The following is a 23,694-nucleotide window of genomic DNA, read 5'->3' as shown; positions in this document are numbered from 1 at the left end:
CATGTTGCCTATCCTAAATTAGAGTGTCGTTGCATTGTATTGTGATACATTCATGCCAAGTCATTGTGCCATCATGATTACAACCAAACAACACCCCGTCATTCAGACAGGAATGGGTATTGAGAGCAGTAGTTGCACCTTCCTTCGGTTTTTCTTTAACATCATACAACCTACCACCATTGCCTTCTAATTTTCGCATATTTTGAGCTATATCACCATTGTCTACCAATTTTTCCATATTTGAAACAATATAAAATGAATACACGTGGTACACATGTCCTTCAGTGAACCATTCGACAAAAGTTAGTTGTGCTAGCGGTAAATATACACACATCAAAAAAAGTTTTGCATTACCCCAGTTCCCTGAACTCCTGAATATAGACGTCGACTGTGGATACTGTATCGGAGACACAGTCCCTTTGACTGTTCAGAGATGTCACTAAACCCGCCCAATGACGTAAACAACCACGAATGAGCAGCACCTGTTTGATAGAGGGGATCCAAAAGCCGATCAGTTCAAGTCATTGTACTAGGAAAGAGGTACATGTCTCGTGTTGTCTGTAGTTCAACCATGCCTAGACGGTCAATACCGCGGTTCGGTCACGTCCGCATTGTTACTTTGTGCCAGGAAGGGCTCTCAACAAGGGAAATGTCCAAGCGTCTCGGAGTGAACCAAAGTGATGTTGTTCTGACATGGAGGAGATACAGAGAGACAGGAACTGTCGGTGACATGCCTCGCTCAGGCCCCCCAAGGGCTACTACTGCATTGGATGACCGCTACCTACGGATTGTGGCTCGGAGGAACGCTGACAGCAACGCATAATGCTTTTCGTGCAGCCATCCCGGTCAGAATGAACCCCTTAGAGACACTGTCCAGCGAGTGCAGCCAAGTGGAGGTTCCTTGCTGTTTTGGTGTGGCATTATGTGGGGCCGACGTACGCCGCTGGTGGTCATGAAAGGCGCCGTAACGGCTGTACGGTACGTGAATGCCGTCCTCTGACCGCTAGTGCAACCATATCGGCAGCATATTGGCGAGGCATTCGTCTTCATGAACGACACTTCGCGCCCCCGTCGTGCACATCTTGTGAATGACTTCCTTCAGGATAACGATATCGCTCGACTAGAGTGGCCAACATGTTCTCCAGACATGAACCCTATCGAACATGCCTGGGATGGATTGAAAAAGTCTTTTTATGGACGACGTGACCCAGCAACCACTCTGGGGGACCCACACCGAATCGCCGTTGAGGAGTGAGACAATCTCCTTGATGAACTTGTGGATAGTATGCCACGACGAATACAGGCATGCTACTGGGTATTAGAGCTACCGATGTGTACAGCAATCTGGACCATCAGCTCTGAAGGTCTCACTTTATGGTGGTAGAACATGCAATATATGGTTTTCATGAGCAATAAAAATGGCGGAAATGAAGTTTATGTTGATCTCCATTCCAATTTTCTATACAAGTCTGAAACCCTCGGAACCGAGGTGATGCAAAGCTTTTTTTGATGTGTGCCTATAATCCCAAAGTTATATTCTTAGAAAAAGCATTTCCAGTTAAGTGCTTTTTGAAATGAGGTGGTAAAACACCCTCGCCCTACTTCAGTCCTTCTGAATGGCGTTGAATGCTCAATGTTCTGCTCCCAGTCAGATTCAATGACGATCCATTCAAAACCTAATTAGGCATAAAATTCCTATAAAAAGTGATATTCACCAACATACTTTCGAGTGACAGAATACCTTTCGGCGTAGTCACGTTTCAAGGTGCTTACTATGCTAAGAACTGGTCTAATAACTCGTACGTAAGTTACGCCCTTATTTGCTGAAGCTCTTGCTTGATGTACCAATGTTTATGATCCAATAACCAATTACTTAAACTACTGATAATCACGAGAATGTGCGACAGCGCATATGAATAGTCAAAATCACTTGAGAGACAAGCTAGTAGCGAAGGAAGACAGCAGTAACCGTGAGATGCAATAAAATGGCAGATTTCGCCTTTGTCTCGTCTCTGTATAATACACGTAACTCGAGGGTATTTGTCCTCTTTCTTATCTTTAATGTGATATTAATTAAATATCTACAAGGTTCACTGATCTTTCACAGTCCACAAACATTTTATACACTAATTATTATTTCACTTCATGTGTAAATGACACTCTAATAACGACTTTAATGATTTGAATAAAAAATGGGGTAGGGTGGAGGGGGGGATTGCTTTTAATTTTGACTGTGCCTCTAAAACAGGGCGTTTCAAAGTCTTTGCATCAAAGTCTAATGGTGACAGATCAAGTCACATGGAACAACGTTTGATATCTGACGCTGTCCAGTAACGATATGCGTCGTTTAGTATTCGTTATGCCCCTGAGAGGCTGTAGGAGATAGGCAAGCTGCGACGTGTGTACAGCTTTGGTGATATCTGTAATTCAGTAACGTTAAAGTTGTTGATTCTCTTCCAAAGTACCTTTCTCCTCTTGGAGGCACTCACTCTTAAGCTTTTCCTGTTGGTAATCACTCTTTCAATTAACTGCGGTAAGTAGCATGCATCCCACTAGTTGCGTGAAATATCGTCGTCCTAGAGAGAACGAATGGTGAAGGCGCCTAGCGCGATCGAACGTTATGTCTGCAACGAAAGTTCTTCATCATGAAGTGATTTGTCACACCTAAAAGTTTGACACAAAAACATTGAAACCCCCTTTATATATGAACTAACAGCCCTTCATTTTCTAATAAGCCTCGTAATTGGAGAGCATTGTGTCAAAGATATTCGTTTTGTACACGTAGACGACAATATACGAGAAATTTTTTACCAAATAAGTAAAGCATTGTATGCCACGAGATTTGTCTGAACCCTGCACTAACTTGTGAAAGATGGTACAATTGGAGGTGATTCACCATTGTCTTCTTCTGACGTTTGATTCTAGTTCCCCATTCATATTTAGGGGAGCCTACCATTGAACATTGATTCAGATTCATTGTGCAACTTGACATTTTCTGCATTAACAAACTATTCTTAGAGGCGAAACAGGCAGTAAATCACAGATAAAATGGCAGGAACACTTTGTGATTACGGTCAAATGCACTTGTTCTTCGTTATCAATGTAATCCTGGCAGGAACTACAGAATGATGTTAAAGTGCCTTGACCTTTCAGTGAGCAAAAACGCTAATTTGCCCTGAAAACTGCTGTAATGCAAGCTGCCTATTATTTGAATGTGTGCAGATGCTATCTGACAGCGAATATTTTTCTGCAATTAATTCCACTAGTAACCTGGTTGCCGGAGCGCCGCTTATGTCTGACAGTAAAGTTTGTGAAGGACAGTTAGGGGACAAACCATGTAGTCGCTATTTTTTGTACCGTGATACGAGGGAGTGTCATGAGCAACAGACTAAAAATCCCCACCTGTTGGGGGGCCGTTGAAAGGTCAATTTTTATTTTTTTGTAAAGGATAAAGAAATCAGAGATTATTATAAATGGTGTATAAATGGTTTGTTGTTGTTGTTGTTGTTGTGGTCCTCAGTCCAAAGACTGGTTTGATGCAGCTCTCCATGCTATATTATCCAGTGCAAGCCTCTCCATCTCCGAGTAACTATACGAGGCGTGTTTTTAAAGTAAGTACCGTTTTGAAATTTAAAAAAGCCGTGTTAAGATATCTCAATAATTTTATTTTTACATGAAATCCTGTACCTTTATCTACTTTTCTACATAATTTCCGTCAATATTGAGGCATTTGTCATAGCGTTGTACCAGTTTTTTAATACCCTCCTCATAGAAGTCTGCGACCTGTCTTGTTAACCACTGCATCACCACTGCTTTGACTTAGTCATCGTCTTGAAGACGCTGACCGCCCAGGTGTTTCTTCAAGTGCAGAAACAGATGGTAGTCACTGAGCGCCAGATCGGGGCTGTATGGAGGATGATCTAGAGTTTCCCATTGAAAAGATGTGATGAGATATTTGGTCTGATTCGCCACATGCTGACGGGCATTGTCTTGCAGCAAAACGATGCCCTTGCTTAACTTCCATGGACTGTTGCTTTGATTCTGGTGTGACGTAAGCCACCCATGTTTCATCGCCTGTAACAATTTGGCTTAAGAAATCATCACCGTCGTTGTGGTACCGCCCAAGGAAAGCCAATGCACTATCTAAACGTTTGGTTTTGTGCACATCCTTCAGCATTTTCGGTACCCAACGTGCGCACAATTTATGGTAATGCCATACAAAACACTACGAGAAACATTAGGAAAGTCATCCCGCAAGGAGAAAATCGTAAAGCGTCTGTTTTCTCTCACCTTATTGTCCACTTCCTGCACCAAACTTCCATTAACGACCGAAGGACGCCCACATCTTTGTTCATCATGTACATTTGTGCGGCCATCTTTAAATGCTCTCACCCACTTTCTTACCATTCCATCACTCATAATGTTTTCTCCGTAAACTACACAGATCTCATGTAAAAATAAAATTATTGAGATATCTTAGCACGTCTTTTTTTAATTTCAAAACGGTACTTACTTAAAAAACACGCCTCGTATCTTTCTGAATCTGCTTACTGTATTCATCTCTTGGTCTCTCTCTACGAATTTTATCCTTCATACTTCCCTCCAGTACTACTAAAATAGTGATCCCTTGATGCCTCGGAACGTAACCGATCCCTTCGTCTAGTCAAGTTGTGACACAAATTTCTCTTCTCCACAGTTCTATTCAGTAGCACCTTATTAGTTACGTGATGTACCCATCTAATCCTCAGCATTATGCTGTAGTACACCATTCCGCAAGCTTCTATTCTCTTCTTGTCTAAACTATTTATCGTCCATGTTTCACTTCCATACATGGCTACACTCCATACAAATACTTTCAGACAAGACTTTCTCATATTTAAATCTATACTCTTCTTCAGAAATGCTTTTCTTGCCACAGCCAGACTGCACTTTATAAGTGTGTCATTTTCTAACCCAATCTCCTCAGAATCACCTGATTTAATTCGACTACATTCTATTATCCTCGTTTTGTTTCTGTTGAGGTCCATCTTATATCATTCTTTCAAGACGCTGTCCATTCCGTCAATTGCTATTCGAAGTCCTTTGCTGTCTCTGACAGAATTACAATGTCATTGGCAAGGTTTTTATTTCTTCTCTGTGGATTTTAATTCCTTCTCCAAATTTTTCTTTTGTTTCCTTTACTGCTTGCTCAATAAACAGATTGAATAACATCGGGATAGGCAACAACTCTGTTTCGCTACCTTTTCAACCACTGCTTCCCTTTCTAGCCCCTCGACTCCTATAACTGCAGTTTGGTTTCTGTACAAGTTGTAAGTAGCCTTTCGCTCCCTGTATTTTGCCCATGCAACTTCAGGATTTGGAAGAGAGTAATCCAGTTGAAAACTTTCTCTAAGTCTACAAATGCTAGAAACGTAGATTTGCCTTTCCTAAACCTGTCTTCCAAGATAAATAGCATGGTCAGCATTCCCTGGCGTATTCCTACGTTTCTACCGAATGCAAACTGATCTTCCCCGAGGTTGTCTTCTACCAGTTTTTCCATTCGTCTGTAAAGAATTCGTGTCAGTATTTTGCAACCGTGATTTATTAAACCGATAGTTTGGTAATTTTCTGGCCAGTCAGCACCTGCTTCATTTGGAATTGGAATTATTACAATCTTCTCGAAATCTGAGGGGTATTTCGCCTGTCTCACAAATCATGTTCTCCAAATGGGAGAGTTTTGTAATTGCTGGCGCTCTTAAGGTTTCCAGTAGTTCTAACGGAATGTCATCTACTCCCGCGACGTTGGTTCTACTTAGGTCTTTCAGGGCTCTGTCAAATTCTTCTCACATCATCACGTCTTCCTTCTCATCTGCGTCCTCTTCCATTACCATAATATTGCCCCAAAGTACTTCGTCCTTGTATAGACCCACCATATAATCCCTCTACCTTTCTGCTATCCCTTTTCTGCTTGGGACTCGATTTCCATCTGAGCTCTTGATATTCATATAGGTGGTTATCTTTTCTACAAAGGTACCTTTACTTTTCCTTTAGGTGGCATTATCTTACCCCTAGTGATACATGCCTCTACATCCTTACCTTTGTCCTCTAAAAATCCCTGCTTAGCCGTTTTGCACTTCCTGTCGATGGCATTTTTGAGACGTTTGTATTCCTTTTCGCCTGCTTAATTTACTGCATTTTCATATGTTGTCCTTTCATCAATTAAATTCAGTATCTCTTCTGTTACCCAAGGATTTCTACTAGCCCTCGTCTTATTACCTACTCGATCCTCTGCTGCCTTCACTATTTCATTCCTCAGAGGTACCATATGTCTTCTTCCACTGTATTCCTTTCTCCTGTTGTTGTCAATCGTTCCCTAATGCCCCCTCTGAAACTCTCTACAACCTCTGATTATTTCTGTTTATCCAGGTCCCACCACCTAAAGTTCCTACCTTTTTGCAGTTTATTCAGTTTTAATGTACAGTTCATAACCAATAAATGGTGGTCAGAGATCACATCTGCCCCTGAGAATGCTTTAGAACTTGAAACCTGGCTCCTAAATCTTTGTCTTGCCATTATATACTCAATCTGAAACATTCCAGACTCTCCAGGTATCTTTCACATAGACAGCCTTGTTTCATAATGCTTATACCAAGTGTCAGCTATGATTAATTTATGCTCTGTGCAAAATTCTACCAAATTCTTCAATGGTTTAACATTGACTACTACATGAAGTGGGTTAAGAATAAATATTAAATTTTTGTTCCATGCCAACGTGCAGTAGAGTCGTATTAAAGGCTAAATTACGTTCTACGGGTGTAACAGATTGAAGGGTAGGGAGGGAAGGTAGAAGCGTGAGAAAAGCTAGGTCGCCGAACTGTGTTCATCCTATTTCATGAATTTGCCAACTGAAGAGCGAGCAGGCTATTCCTAACTCTGTGTACCCTGTACAACTACAGTGAGTTTCATATACATATACTCACTCTTTGTAGCGCGCTTTAGGAATCATAGGTGGCGCATTGCGAGGACGAGCCTGGAGTGTTTATTTTCTACAAAGGCCATTAGCATTACGTGGAATACAGATACGAGTTACTAAAAATACTAACGCAGAAAAACAACTTTGGGCAGAATCTACGTAAATCTCTGCACACTGTTCTACGCTGCTAGTGGGGAACTTGATTCTTAGTAATCCTGTGCGGCATCTGTAGTGTTCTTGCGGGAAAGGCATTTTCCACCCCGCTGATCTTTTTTTCATTTTGCAGACATACTATAGCTCCCCTGAATTTCCTGTCCAGTTCTCCTATGTGAGTAGACAAAAGAACTTCACTGAGCTCGAATGGAGTCATTTCCAGTTATTAAACGAGTAGAGTAAGGTTGATCACGTCATATACCCTTAACGGAGACTTACTGTATTTGATAGCATAATTTAAATAACACAATTCATATTGGGTACACCGAATCTTTATGTTTAAGTTATCAAACAGCTTCCGTACAAGTACAAAATTCTTATCACAAAATGAGTTTTCAACCCTTTTCTGATCTGTACCTTCGGTAAGATTAAGGTGCCTTGTTTCCTAATTCGTACCCCCTGAAGCCTATGTCGTACTTATAAGAAGAAGTCAGCGACGACTTCGTGAAGCGACGGAGTATTGTATCAAAATGTCACAATAACAAATTACAAATTATAGACCTAACATTACTTCCATTGTTGCAAGTAATGAAATTACACATAGAACACGAAATATACACTACTAGCCATTAAAATTGCTACACCAAGAAGAAATGCAATTGATAAACGGGTATTCATTGCATAAATATACTAAAACATGTGATTACATTTTTACGCAATTTGGGTGCATAGATCCTGAGAAATCAGTACCCTGAACAACCACCTCTGGCCGTAATAACGGCCTTGATCCGCCTGGGCATTGAGTCAAACAGAGGTTGGATGGCGTGTACAGTTACAGCCGCCCATGTAGCTTCAACGCGATACCACAGTTCATCAACAGTAGTGACTGGCGTATCGTGACAAGCCAGTAGGTCGGCCACCATTCACCAGACGTTTTCAGTTGGTAAGAGATCTGGATAATGTGCTGGCCAGGGCAGCAGTCGAACATTTTATGTATCCAGAAAGGCCCGTACAGGACCTGCAACATGCGGTCGTGCATTATCCTGCTGAAATGTAGGGTTTCGCAGTGATCGAATGAAGGGTAGAGGCCGGCCAGGGTGGCCGAGCAGTTCTAGGCGCTACAGTCTGGAACCGCGTGACCGCTACGGTCGCAGGTCCGAGTCCTGCCTCGGGCATGGATGTGTGTGATGTCCTTAGGTTATTTAGGTTTAAGTAGTTCTAAGTTCTGGGAGACTGATGACCTCAGAGCCATTTGCACCATTTGAAGGGTAGAGCCACGGGTCGCAACACATCAGAAATGTAACGTCCACCGTTAAAAGTGCCGTCAATGCGAACAAGAGGTGACCGAGACGTGTAACCAATGTCATCCCATACCATCGCGCCGGGTGATAGGCCAGTATGGCGATTACGAACACACGCATCCAATGTGCGTTCACCGTGATGTCACCAAACACGGATGCGACCATCATGATACTGTAAACAGAACCTGGATCCATCCGAAAAAATGACGTTGTGCCATTCGTGCACCCAGGTTCGTCGTTGAGTACACCAGCGCAGGCGCTCCTGTCTCCGATGCAGCGTCAAGGGTAACCGCAGCCGTGGACTCCGAGCTGGTAGTCCATGCTCCTGCAAACATAGTCGAGCTGTTCGTGCAGATGGTTGTTGTCTTGCAAACGTCCCCATCTGTTGACTCACGGATCGAGACGTGGCTGCACGATCCGTTAGAGCCATGCGGATAACATGCCTGTCATCTCGACTGCTAGTGATACGAGGCCGTTGGGATTCAGCACGGCGTTCCGTATTACCCTCCTGAACCCACCGATTCCATATTCTGCTAACAGTCATTGGATCTCGACCAACGCGAGCAGCAATGTCGCGATACGATAAACCGCAATCGCGATAGGCTATAATCCGACCTTTATCAAAGTCGGAAACGTGATGGTACGCATTTCTCCTCCTTACACGAGGTATCACAACAACGCTTCACCAGGCAACGCCTGTCAACTGCTGTCTGTGTATGAGAAATCGGTTGGAAACTTTCCTCATGTCAACACGTTGTAGGTTGTCGCCACCTGCGCCAACAGCATCTTCTTTCTGTCGGTTAAATTTCGCGTCTGTAGCACGTCAACTTCGTGGTGTAGCAATTTTAATGGTCATTAGTGTAATTTCTTAAAAAACTGAGCTGCTTAAACTGAAATATCAAAAATCAGTTAGTGTGAACACAGATATCACAGAAATATTACTTAATTTTGCCTTCCAGGCCAGCGCATGGATTATATACCTAACGTTTACATTTCGTACAATGAATCTTGTCTTTTTCTCGATCTTCCTTACACAGCTGACATCAACAGTTGTCGTTTCTTTGACGTATGTTTCTTCTCTGTACGGACTGGATATTAATTTCATTTTTGGTTTAGGTCATTTCGTATTTTTCTTGACAATTGTTGCTATACACAGGATGGGAGATAAAGTGTTTAAGTAGGGCGTTATTTGATGACTTAATTTCAGCAACTGATGCAGTATTGTATTCGGGTATTCGGGTCCACGTTCGTGAGACATTGTAGATGATTCAGACTAATCACTGAGTGGTTTTGCAACGTAGGCGGCAGCATCAGGTTTTCGCGTTGTTATTTCAGTTTTATCAGCCGATTCTTGATCGATTGATCGACAATTATGCACAATTGTAGCTACAAAGTTTTCTTCTTGGAGGACATTTCTATCGCATGGCAATAATCCTGGTATTTAAAAGCATTTAGTGCTACATCCATACAAACTGACCTGGGGTACGCCTTACCCGGGAGTTCTGCAATGTTAGCTTGACACTTACTCTTCTATGATTTAAACATAGCCATGAAAAAGCTGCTTCATTGTAACTGTTTTTAAGTGTTTTAAAGAATGGTCTGTCCAATGGATGTGAACGATGATTCGTGTAAGGAGGAAGTGATAGTACGATTATAGCATAATCACGAGCAAGCTGAACTGCCTCTGAATTTTTTGAATTTTAGGTGTGTGTGTGTGTGTGTGTGTGTGTGTGTGTGTGTGTGTGTGTGTGTGTGTGTGTGGTGTGTGGTGTGTGTGTGTGTGTGTGTGTGTGTGTCCTATGTTGCTATGTCTATCTAGTAAAGCCAAATGCTGTGTTTCGTGGAGCTCCCTTTCATTGCACAAACACATGTCGTTGTAAGACCCTTTCTCCGCTTGTGATTGCACCCACTTGGTGTTAGCCTGTTCGGGCAATTACTAAGACAGTTTGTGGATTCTGGATAACGTGGTTTCATCTACGTTATACATTTGGTCAGCAGTAAAGTTATTTTCATTTAGTATTCCCTCATATTTATAAAAAAAAATTCATTAACGTGCTTTGTGCTATACAATTTCTTCGAGAACTTGCAAGCACAAAGTGAGACTATCTTCATAAATCGGTAATACCATTTTCTACCGACTATCTTTTTTTCGTTGTTGAAGAGATACGTTAGACGATATTTCGTAGCAAGTTGGTAGGAGGAGGAGATAAGTGTTTAACTTCCCGTCGACAACGAGATCAATAAAGACAGAGCACAAATTCGGATTACGGAAGGATGGGGAATAAAATCAGCCGTGTCCTTTCAAAGGAATCATCGCGGCATTTTTCTGAAGCAACTTTAGGGAAATCTCGGACAACCTACATCACAAGGCCGGACGTGGATTTGAACCGTCTTCCTCCCTAACCACTGTGTTACGTCTCTTGGTGCAAGTTGGTAGGCAAGCTTCCTTAATTAAATGATCGTTACTCTGAAGAAAATAGACTCTAAATTAAATGAATGCTGCGCTCATTTATCTTCCGTCTCTGCTATCATATCATTTCGTCTTACAAATACTGACGTTTTATTTATACTCTTCAGATGACAGCACAGTATAGGCTTTGGCATATTATATCTTCTACATGCTTCAATAAATCCAGTTTCACTATTCTGATGTTTCAGTAAAGCTTCGTCCGTATTCTCCTGTTTCGACATATGACATATCGTACGCTCTCTTCGCAATAAGGATCAGGTGAAACAAACTATTTTAGTTGATATGCAATTTACATCAACGCCTTAGTCATACCGGTATGATTGACGAATTCTTCACAGGTAAGACTTAGGCGGTGAGGCCTCTACCGTTTCAAACCAAAACTATACCATAGCCTTAAAGTTTTTTGCATTTTGATTCTGCTTAAATGAATGACAGATTGGCACGAAAATAGACATAATGCAAAACAATAACTTTATCATCATATTCTTCTCTGAAAAGGCTTGCAAATGTGCGAGAGAATGTAATAAAAACAGTCAAACAAACTTATTTTCTAATTGTTTTTCTGTCACGCCAGCCAGAAGTTCGCCCACTTGTTTTCGCTTATTCGCATGACTTAAAGTCTCATTTTATAAACTTGGGATCAGATATTACTAGAGTACGTCTCAGGTTGTAGTACAACTAAAGAAACTCATTTACAGTTGGGATTTTTTATGCAGAAAAGTACGTCCTTTTAAGCAATTGCTGAGAAGTGTAAAATTTGTAAGAGTGATGTAGTCAGTGACCTTTCTAGTATTGGCGGGAAAGCGACTGGACTGGTAAATGTAGCACCTTGCTGTTGTCTATCGTTGACAGCGTATTGTAAAGTTATGTATTGCAGTCTCTTGATGTTGAATTAAACAGTAACCGGAAGGTAATCGTACGTCTTTCACCATTAATTGTGTTACAAAATTGTTAAGGCTTTCGTGGCCACTTTTTGACAAACTGCCTATTGGCTTCTGTCTCGGGGTCTTCGGCCGACGTTCATCTAATGATTTTACTGACGTTTCGTCAGCACAGGTGGCTGGCATTGTCAAAGCTCCACCCTCCATTGCCGGTGGTGAACTGGAGCCGAGCTCGCGGCCGCAGACTATGTGTACCTGGCACGCCAACGTCAGAGGGCTTCTCCGCTGTCATTTCCGTTGCGGTTCTCCTCTTGCTACCTGCGACACTCGTTCGCTGCAGTACGGCAAGCCAGGATCAGTTTACCTTAAGGCTTTCCTCTTTCTTGTTGAAGCTGTTCGCATGTTTTTTTTTTTTTTTTTATTTCTACAGCTTCTCTGAACAAACGCGTGTGATAGTGCATCTCTGCAGCCACAACTTCCGTGTCGGAGAATTTTATTACGTGGTCGGTCTCACTCGGTGCGTGCTCTGCCACGGCCGATTTCTCCACCTGCCCCAGCCTGCAATCTCGATTATGTTCTTTGATCCTGGTGTTGATTGATCGTCCAGTCATTCCGACATAAACTTTTCCGCGTGTGCATGGTATACGGTATATTCCCGACATTGCAAGTGGGTCCCTTTTCTCCTTTGACGATCTAAGACACTCTTTGATCTTCCTCGTCGGTTGACAATCGTCTTTACGCCATGTTTGCGCAATATATGGCCGATTCTCTCCGTCACTCTGGGAATGTATGGCAGAAAGGCCGTATCCGACATTTCTTTTTCTGATTCCTTACTTCGCCGAGTGTTTGTCTCTGTTACGCTTCTAATATAATTTGTGGATTACCCATTTCTCCTCAGAACACTTTCCAGGTGTTGCATTTCGCGTCTGAGGTTTGCGGCTCACATATTCGTCCTGCTCGCGTTACGAGCGTATTAATCATGCCTCTTTTCTGGCCCTGGTGGTGATTTGATAGTTTGTGGAAGTATCGGTCCGTGTGTGTCGGTGTTCTATACACGCTGTGTCCCAGGTTTTGGCCATCCCTTGTGACCAGCACATCTAGAAATGGCAGTTTTTTGTCCTTTTCTACTTCCATGGTAAATTTTATGTATGTATGGAGGCTGTTCAAGTGTCTTAGGAAGTCACCGAGCTGTTCTTCACCATGGCTCCACACAACGAAAGTATCATCGACGTACCTGTACCACACCTTAGGTTTGCAAGTCGCCAAGTCCAGTGCCTGTGCTTCGAATTGTTCCATGAAGAAGTTGGCCACCCCTGGACTAAGAGGACTACCCATGGCGACGCCTTCCAGCTGTTCGTAGAAATCGCCATTCCACGTGAAATAGCTCTTGGTGAGACATGGATGGAAGAGCTTTGTAATGTCTTGCGGGAAAATGGAACCGATGTGCTATGTGCTCCAGGGCGTCACTGAGTGGCACTTTCGTAAATGAAGAAACAACATCAAAGCTGACCAGGATGTCGTTTGGTGCAAGTTTCAGTTTCTTCAGTTTCTCAACGAAATGTCCTGAGTCCTTTCCGTATCACACAGCAAAAATACCGGGTGATAAAAAAGTCAGTATAAATTTGAAAACTTGAATAAATCACGGAATAATGTGGATAGAGAGGTACAAATTGAGACACGTGCTTGGAATGACATAGGGTTTTATTGTAACCAAAAAAATACAAACGTTCAAAAAATGTCCTACAGATGGCGCTTCATCAGATTAGAATAGCAATAATTAGCATAACAAAGTAAGACAAAGCAAAGATGATGTTCTTTACACGAAATGCTCAATATGTCCCCCATCAATCCTCAACAATAGCTGTAGTCGAGGAATAATGTTGTGAACAGCACTGTAAAGCATGTCCGGAATTATGGTGAGGCATTGGCGTCGGATGTTGTCTTTCAGCATCCCTAGAGATGTCGGTCGATCACGATACACTTGCAACTTCAGGTAACCCCAAAGCCAGTAATCGCACGGACTGAGGTCAGGGGACATGGAAGGCCAAGCATGACGAAAGTGGCGCACGATCATCGGCAAACGACGCGCACAAGAGATCTTTCACGCATCTAGCAATACTTAATTTTATTTTTGGTTCTAATAAAACCCCATGCCATTCTAAGCATGTGTGTCAATTTTTACCTCTCTATCTACATTATTCCGTGGTTTATTAAGTTTTCAAATTTATACTGACTTTTTGATCACCTGGTATATACCTGGGTGTCTGGCGCTAGCTGTCATCGAACACTGTCCATGTTACAGTCATTTTCCAGTGGTCAGACGATGATGGGTACCCCAACCACATCACAAAACAGAACCAGCAACACACACGCTGACGTGTACACCTTTTTAAACCCGACCTTTGTTTTGTGATACAGAGCTACACATGAGAGAGTACAGTGAAAGAATAATTTGCTTACGACGATACGTATAGTAGATTCTTGTGGTCTTCTCGTGGGGAAAAATGGAATTTGTCGTCATCCAGAGTGTTGTGTACATAGTTCCGCGTAGTCAGCGCGTACTCAACTTTCCCACTAGAGCGCGCCCCGCTAAGCACAACAGCGCAGGCGCAGCGCTCGTCCGTCCCCGCACTACGAGATGGCGCTGTCTAAGAGACGGACCAAATTCTGCTTCCGCCGGTCCGCGTATTAACATGTAACGCAGCCAATGAGATTGCTGCTAACGTAGAACCTTTTCTCCTCGCGGATCACACTCGCGCAGTGATACCTGAACGCTGAAGGTATTATAATGAGTGTACAGACCTCCGATTAGTCAGTCTGCATTAGTCTATAATCAAGTTTGAGCCTGCGCCTAGTAAGATTATCATATTCCTGTACATAGCCATGAAGATAAATGAATAGACACTTAGTCAAGTATCAGAGATATGTGAGAATAAGATTAACGTACCAAGACCAAAGGAACTTCAGATTGTCAATTGTAAATAGCATCCAGAACCAGTTAAGTTATTTCTATGCTTGTTATTATTTTAATAAATGTGTGTGAAAATTAATCAAGTTCTGTTTAAAGTTGGTCAACGTCAATCTGCTACCCTAAGCGTGCAAGTGGCATTTCTATCGTCTGACCTAACGGCAGAAGATAAACACGCCACGATAAGACCCCGAGACATATTGCTGACACTCGCCTACTTCGTTAGAGCGACGAGTCAAATAATCTGATGGTGTGTGTACCGAAGGTCTTACAGTACGCACACCACACAGAGGTCCGCCCCGGTAGCTGAGTGGTCAGCGTGACAGACTGTCAATCCTAAGGGCCCGGGTTGCAATTGCACTCGAAGGCAACAGTCAGTTCCTGGAAACAGTGGTAGTAGCCTCGAGATCCGTCCGGTTCTGAGTGACGTCAGAGGAGCAGAGACCTCCAGCTCGCTAAACAGCCGGCCTTGACCGCCAGATCGTCTGGCAGCTGTGCCGCATATAGCGAGCGCTGCCGCTGGTGGGACGCCACAGTGGAAACTCGACTTCCAGCATGGACGGCCTCTGCGTGCTGCTGCACGTGTCTGCCTCCTCACTGCTGCTTCTGCTGCTGGTCGCCACGGGCCCCGTCAGTGAGTACACACACACACACACACACACACACACACACACACACACACACACACACACACACAGTTCATGACCATTTACTACTCCAGCCGCGCTCCGCGCTTATAGTTTACCGCGTCAGTGTCATTATTTGTTTTTCTAAAAGCTTAAAATCGAATATTCTAGAAACCGGCGTTTATTCTCCGTTGAAGACTTACGAGGGGCGTCCAGAACTTAATGCAACAGATTTCTCGGACAATTCCGATGGTAAAATTCTGAATTTGTTGTGAAACACCTTGTAATTTTCCCGCTTCATTCACTACAGTTTCATGAATTTCTGATACGTGACTGCTCTATAAGTAACCTTCAAAATTGCGTCTGTACCGGAGGTGCGGACACTCTCATTCGAGGTGATGGACGGATCGTAACTAAACACCTCACAGCACAACTGGACGTCTCTGTTGTAATGCTGACACACTCGTCCTCCAGTTGGGAAACGGAAAACTGTGTGCCCGGTGGCTTTCTTGCCACATATACATCACCCCAATTACCACAACGATGGACGCGCTCGGGGGAAAGCAGATGACGGGGTGTTATTGATGGAACAAGACATCGTCCAATACAATTGTACCCTGCGGGCCTCTAGGTGGCGTAAGGTAGTCGCAGTTAACGGAGATTATGTAGAAAAATAGGATCTTGTAGCCAAAAGAGTGCGGGAATAACGTGGTGTATTCGAATTACGAATAAAACCAACCTGCTTTCAAAAAAAAAAGTGTTGTATTGCTTATTGACCACCCCTAGTAGAATTCCACAGTACGTTCAATGGACGCTGCGAAAATAATAAAATACACCAATAAATTCAACACTTTAGTTTACAAAAGACAATCTATTATAAACTTAACGTCTAAACTATTTTTGAGTTACTGAATCCAATTCTCCGTCTTTTTCACGCAGGTAAAACCATAGGTGAGAGTATTATACCTTGGCACACTTTTTAGATTTTCTTATTTTATTTTTATATTATGCCGTTCACATTTTACCGCTGCAGTCTTTTCTTGAAATACAAAAATTTATCGAGAAATTAAGGTTTCTCCAAACGAAAGAAAATGTTCCAAAGTACAACATGTTCAGTATCTAGAAGCAAATATTCTGTTGAAATTTAAAATAGAACATTATTTCAGTACTGTATTCAGTCGTCTATCGGCTACTTTATTAATCTAATTCGCAGCAGTGTTTATTAAGAGAAATCATATGAAGTAAAAGTATTATCAAAAACAAGTTACAAGTTAAATACATTTTAAAACTGAAGCTACTGGAAACTAACCGAAATTTCCATCTTCAAGACAGTCAGAATTGTTAAGACACTAACGGAACTCAGTTAATTAGCAAATATCCGATGTTCCATGGAAAAAGACCTCCTTCTGTTTCAACGTAGTCAGTGACGTACGATCGACGAAGTTTGGCTTTACCATCTACATATTATATAAACAGATTTAAAAATATATAGAATATTTCTTGCCATAGAACTCTGTATGTGAAGAATGAACAATATATTCCACATAGCTTGAGTAGGTCATACAGCGTTGAAGCGTGTAGAGCTCGAAATATTTACAAATGCCGCGCAAAAAATAACAAACTGTAGAAAGTGACAGAAACTGTATAAAGCGGTCCCTAGTGCTCATTCCTTAATGTGGTTCTGAAATCAGTCACTAGGCTGGAGTACCGATCGAGAAATGTTACATGTTCCTAGGTGCACTGTCCTCTAGGTAAAACATTCTCCCCTGTCAGATAAACAGAATGAACCGTCTAATGAGAGCAGAACATGGATTGAGAGTAAAGCAAAGGAAGACCAAAGATTTGATCATCATCATCATCATCATCAGTGCTCTGCCTAAAGGCAGGTTTCCACATGGTAGTTCTCCAGGCTGTCCGGTCTTCTGCCATCCTCTTCAGGTCTGTATAATTTCCTCTTCGCTTTATGTCGTCTATCACCGTGTATCTCCTTCTTCCTCTCAGTCTTCTCCCACAAACCAATCCTTCCAAAGCATCTACTAGCAAGCACTCCCTTCTCAATGAATGTCCCAACCAGTTCTTTTTCCTTTCTCTTACAAACTTCAGCAGACATCTTCTCTCACCAAACCTTTCCAATACTCTTTCGTTACTCACTCTTTCCATCCAGCTTATTCTCTCCATTCTCCTCCACATCCATATCTCAAATGTTTCTAACCTTTTTTCATGCTCTCGTCTCAGTGTCCATGTTTCTGCCCCATATAGTGCCACACTCCAGACAAAACATTTGCCAAGCCTTTTCCTTAGTCCTTTATCTAATTTGCCACATAAGAGTCTCCTCTTTCTGTTGAGTGCCTCCTTCGCTATGGCAATTCGAGTTTTCAGCTCCTGGTGACATCTCAAGTCTTCAGTTGTTGTGCTTCCGAGATACTTAAATCCACTTACTTGGATAATGGTAGATTGTCCTGTTTTAATATTGGACGGTCCGCATCTTGTACTGATGACCATACTCTTTGTTTTTGCTGTGTTTATTTGCATCCCATATTCCACACAAGCTTCATTCAGATCTTTGAGCATGTTATTCACTGTCCGCTCACTTTCTGCCACCGCCGGCCGGTGTGGCCGTGCGGTTCTAAGCGCTTCAGTTTGGAACCGCGTGACCGCTACGGTCGCAGGTTCGAATCCTGCCTCGGGCATGGATGTGTGTGATGTCCTTAGGTTAGTTAGGTTTAAGTAGTTCTAAGTTCTAGGGGACTGATGACCTTAGATGTTAAGTCCGTTAGTGCTCAGAGCCATTTCTTCTGCCACTAACACCGCTAGTAACAATAATAAAAGATATGATCAGTAGCAGAAAAGAGATTAGCGATAAACTTAAAACCAAAATCGAGGACCAGACAATAAACGAAGAAAAGGAATTCTGAAACATTGAAAGCAAAATAACAAATGACGGGCGAAGCAAGAAGAATATAAGGAACAAACTATCACAGGCAGACTGTGTATTCCTCGCTGAAAGATGTCCGCAGTCATCAAACATTGGGCTCGGTTTAGGGAAGAATTGTATGGGAGCGTACGTTTGGAGCAGACCACTATAGAGAAGCCAGCGCAGGTCTGTGCGGAAACTGCAAAAGAAGAGAATGAAAGCAGTTGAGATGTGGTACAGAAGGACGTTGGAAACGAAGTTGATGGTTAAGACAAGAAATGTCGGTAACAATTAGTAGTAGATGAAGGGAGAGGATAATGAGACATGTGTCAGAACATCAATGAATAACTTTTATAGTACCAGAGAGAGAAAAGAGGATAAAGACTGTAGGAGATCAGAAAAAATTTAAATTTTTGTTTAATTAATTTAAGTAATTGCTGTTTAATTGGGTGTATGTGCTACTCTGTAAGTCGTTGGCGCATGACAGGAAGTTGTGGCAGACAGTTGTCAAATGTCTCAAGGCAAGAAAACGGTTCCGAAAACACTTTAGATTAACAGCAAATATGACTTTTCTGGTATAATTATCTTCGGGCACATAATTGGTCCAATAATGCTCCATTAGCTGAAATCTCAGTGTAAATAATATTTTCTCGAATATCAATTTCAGCAATATACAGTATTCCATGACATCAGTGACAAACGTTCGGGGACAGACGTCACAACTAGAGGTTCATGTCCTCTTAAGAAACATATTTATAATCAACTAGCGTTTAAACATTACCCACATGTGGAGGTACATCCAGCTCTGAAAACTAATATTTACACCTTATATGTTTTTGTAAAAGACAAGAAAGCTTGATTTAAATATCTTTATTCCAATTACGAGTTTCGACAGAATTGTGCTGTCACCTTCATATTGGCATTAAACTTTGGGTATATGTTCACATGCAAGTGTTCCCACAGGGGAGAATTCTGTTTTATAAATGACAAACCACGTGGATTTTCTAATTTATTTGCACTTTATTCTCAGAATGTCTACGACGCATGTATGTAAAGATAGACACAAGTGTAATTCCAATCTGAAGATGACAGCACGATTCTCTCGAAACTAGGATTGGAATAAAGGTATTGAAATCAAACGATCTTGGCTTTTATATAAACAGAAATCACTCCAACAACATGTGTAATTTATAAATTACAGATTCGTGAAAATCTGGTTTCGGTGAATTTATAATAAGTATCGAGAACACTTCGTCCAGAGCATTATTACGTGGATGGTGGATAGCAATGTGCGGCTGTTTGCTGATGATGCTGTAGTGTACGGGAAGGTGTCGTCGTTGAGTGACTGTAGGAGGATACAAGAGACTTGGACAGGATTTGTGATTGGTGTAAAGAATGGCAGCTAACTCTAAATATAGATAAATGTAAATTAATGCGGATGAATAGGAAAAAGAATCCTGTAATGTTCGAGTACTCCATTAGTAGTGTAGCGCTTGGCACAGTCACGTCGATTAAATATTTGGGCGTAACATTGCAGGGCGATATGAAGTGGGACAAGCATGCAATGGCAGTTGTGGGGAAGGCGGATAGTTGTCTTCGCTTCATTGGTAGAATTTTGGGAAGATGTGGTTCATCTGTAAAGGAGACTGCTTATTAAACACTAATACGACCTATTCTTGAGTACTGCTCGAGTGTTTGGGATCCCTATCAGGTCGGATTGAGGGAGGACATAGAAGCAATTCAGAGGCGGGCTGCTAGATTTGTTACTGGTAGGTTTTATCATCACGCGAGTGTTACGGAAATGTTTCAGGAACTCGACTGGGAGTCTCTAGAGGAAAGGAGGCGTTCTTTTCGTGAATCGCCACTGAGGAAATTTAGAAAACCAGCATTTGAGGCTGACTGCAGTACAATTTTACTACAGCCAACTTACATTTCTCGGAAAGACCACATAGATAAGATAAGAGAGATTAGTGCTCGTACAGAGGCACATAGGCAGTCATTTTTCCCTGGTTCTGTTTGTTTGGGAGTGGCACAGGGAGAGAAAATGATAGTTGTGGTAAGAGTTACCCTCCGCCAAGCACCGTATGGTGGATTGCGGAGTAAATATGTAGATGTAGATGTAGATTACGTGCTTGATACTGTCATAACAATGGCCGTTATATTCAGTCGATCTTGGTAGATTTCTGTGCCAGACCGTAAAATGCATCGCCGATTTGGGCAAGCAGCTCTGCTCTGGAAGTAATTTGAATGAGATACTTCAAGGTCTTATTGTAGTGGTCTAACGGCTCGGAGGTTACAGTGTTGCAGGACGGCCACTTGTGACTGCTGTGGATGAGATCACCAGAACTGAGGAGGGCAATAAGGTCAAGGCTGCTTACTCGACATTCTTTTTTATTGTAATTACCTTTCATGTAGCACTGCGGTGAAAGTGGTCGAAGAGCCGGTCGCAGCTGCTAAGCAGTGAGTGACGTATGCCGAGTTAATGGAATGCTGTGGCAGGCAGTGTCCACTCTGACGTGGGTTGCGTGTCAACGCAGCGAGGTTAGACGGCTGGACTGGCGGACAACGTTTGCGGCCGGAGGTGAACCCAGGATCCGCCGAGAGTGGCTTTGTTATCAGATGATGGCACCCACTGGGCGGCCTCTCCTCGGCGGATCCAGTTTTAAGCCTTGGACGACCAGGTGTAGCTGACGTCTTGTACACTAGCGACTTCGCCTACTTCGTGACACTGCTGAAGGTGTTTGTGGTAGCTTCGGCACTCATTCTGCCAATGACTGGCATGGAGACTCCACCGGTCGAACGGACGACGCCAGCTGAGTTGGCGGCGAATACACTCACTCCAGCCACGTGTCCTGTAACTGGAGGTGTCCGTCACCTCGTCAACTGCGGAAACGCTCTGCTGTGCTGTGGCAGGTAGGAGTCCAGTGAACCACTGAGCGGCAGAACGCCAAGTAGCATGTTGCTGCGCCACTGCTGTTTCAATGCCAAGCTGCAAAATTACATTGCTGGCTTGCCCGCACACTACTTGACACGTTGCAAAGGCCTGCCTGAAGCTAATGCCACAACTTTTCCTCCCACCTTGGAAAAATTCGGTCCTTCAAGTCCCAGGCTGCTGCTGAAAATTTGAACTACCGAAACAACACGGTACTAATGTGCCTGCATTTTTCCTTCTGTCCCTGCAGTGCACACACTATCAGACGGCTATGTGCACTTTACGCACTGTCTGTTCTTCTTCCCTACACACTCCATCAAATTGTGTACAGCGAATGCTACTCCCAGTAGCCGGCCGCTGTGGCCGAGCGGTTCTAGGCCCTTCAGTCCGGAACAGCGCTGCTGCTACCGTCGCACGTTCGAATCCTGCCTCGGACACGGATGTGTGTGATGTCCCTAGGTTAGTTAGGTTTAAGTAGCTCTAAGTTTGAAGTTCTCTAACGCTATAGATACAGCAATAAGGAATAGCGCAGTAGGCAGTACAGTTGAAGAGGAATGGACATCTCTAAAAAGGACCATCACAGAAGTTGGGAAGGAAAATATAGGTACAAAAAAGGTAGCTGCGAAGAAACCATGGGTAACAGGAGAAATACTTCAGTTGATTGATGAAAGGAGGAAGTAAAAACATGTTCCGGGAAAATCAGGAATACAGAAATACAAGTCGCTGAGGAATGAAATAAATAGGAAGTACAAGGAAGCTAAGACGAAATGGCTGCAGGAAAAATGTGAAGACATTGAAAAAGATATGATTATCGGAAGGACAGACTCAACATACAGGAAAGTCAAAACAAACTTCGGTGACATTAAAAGCAACGGTGGTAACATTAAGAGTGCAACGGGAATTCCAATGTTAAATGCAGAGAAGAGAGCAGATAGGTGGAAAGAATACATTGAAAGCCTCTATGAGGGTGAAGATTTGTCTGATGTGATAGAAGAAGAAACAGGAGTCGATTTAGAAGAGATAGGTGATCCAGTATTAGAATCGGAATTTAAAAGAGCTTTGGAGGACTTACGGTCAAATAAGGCAGAAGGGATAGATAACATTCCATCAGAATTTCTAAAATCATTGGGGGAAGTGGCAACAAAACGACTATTCACGTTGGTGTGTAGAATATATGAGTCTGGCGACATACCATCTGACTTTCGGAAAAGCATCATCCACACAATTCCGAAGACGGCAAGAGCTGACAAGTGCGAGAATTATCGCACAATCAGCTTAACAGCTCATGTATCGAAGCTGCTTACAAGAATAATATACAGAAGAATGGAAAAGAAAATTGAGAATGCGCTAGGTGACGATCAGTTTGGCTTTAGGAAAAGTAAAGGGACGAGAGAAGCAATTCTGACGTTACGGCTAATAATGGAAGCAAGGCTAAAGAAAAATCAAGACACTTTCATAGGATTTGTCGACCTGGAAAAAGCGTTCGACAATATAAAATGATGCAAGCTGTTCGAGATTCTGAAAAAAGTAAGGGTAAGCTATAGGGAGAGACGGGTCATATATAATATGTACAACAACCAAGAGGGAATAATAAGAGTGGACGATCAAGAACGAAGTGCTCGTATTAAGAAGGGTGTAAGACAAGGCTGTAGCCTTTCGCCCCTACTCTTCAATCTGTACATCGAGGAAGCAATGATGGAAATAAAAGAAAGGTTCAGGAGTGGAATTAAAATACAAGGTGAAAGGATATCAATGATACGATTCGCTGATGACATTGCTATCCTGAGTGAAAGTGAAGAAGAATTAAATGATCTGCTGAACGGAATGGACAGTTTAATGAGTACACAGTATGGTTTGAGAGTAAATCGGAGAAAGACGAAGATAATGAGAAGTAGTAGAAATGAGAACAGCGAGAAACTTAACATCAGGATTGATGGTCACGAAGTCAATGAAGTTAAGGAATTCTGCTACCTAGGCAGTAAAATAACCAATGACGGAAGGAGCAAGGAGGACATCAAAAGCAGACTCGCTATGGGAAAAAAGGCATTTCTGGCCAAGAGAAGTCTACTAATATCAAATACCGGCCTTAATTTAAGGAAGAAATTTCTGAGGATGTACGTCTGGAGTACAGCACTGTATGGTAGTGAAACATGGACTGTGGGAAAACCGGAACAGAAGAGAATCGAAGCGTTTGAGATGTGGTGCTATAGACGAATGTTGAAAATTAGGTGGACTGATAAGATAAGGAATGAGGAGGTTCTACGCAGAATCAGAGAGGAAAGGAATATGTGGAAAACACTGATAAGGAGAAGGGACACGATGATAGGACATCTGCTGTGACATGAGGGAATGACTTCCATGGTACTAGAGGGAGCTGTAGAGGGCAAAAACTGTAGAGGAAGACAGAGACTGGAATACGCCAAGCAAATAATTGAGGACGTAGGTTGCAAGTGCTACTCTGTGATGAATAGGTAAGCACAGGAAAGGAATTCGTGGC

At 42.6% G+C, this 23,694-nt stretch overlaps 1 protein-coding gene across 1 annotated transcript in view; it reads left to right on the top strand.

Annotated features, from left to right (window-relative positions):
• The first annotated feature begins 15,244 nt into the window (after positions 1–15,244).
• Positions 15,245–23,694, top strand: part of LOC124777772 — a 123,839-nt gene continuing 115,389 nt past the window's right edge. The window contains exon 1 of the mRNA XM_047253282.1: positions 15,245–15,359. Within this exon, the coding sequence (XP_047109238.1) occupies positions 15,281–15,359 (79 nt within the window). The 5' untranslated portion in view covers positions 15,245–15,280. The remainder of the gene's footprint in view (positions 15,360–23,694) is intronic.

This window comes from Schistocerca piceifrons, chromosome 2 (genome assembly GCF_021461385.2).
Source record: "Schistocerca piceifrons isolate TAMUIC-IGC-003096 chromosome 2, iqSchPice1.1, whole genome shotgun sequence".
In the NCBI taxonomy this organism is placed as follows: Eukaryota; Metazoa; Arthropoda; class Insecta; order Orthoptera; family Acrididae; genus Schistocerca; species Schistocerca piceifrons.
The sequence above is the reverse complement of the archived record's forward strand: the minus strand, read 5'-3'. Positions and strand labels throughout refer to the sequence as shown.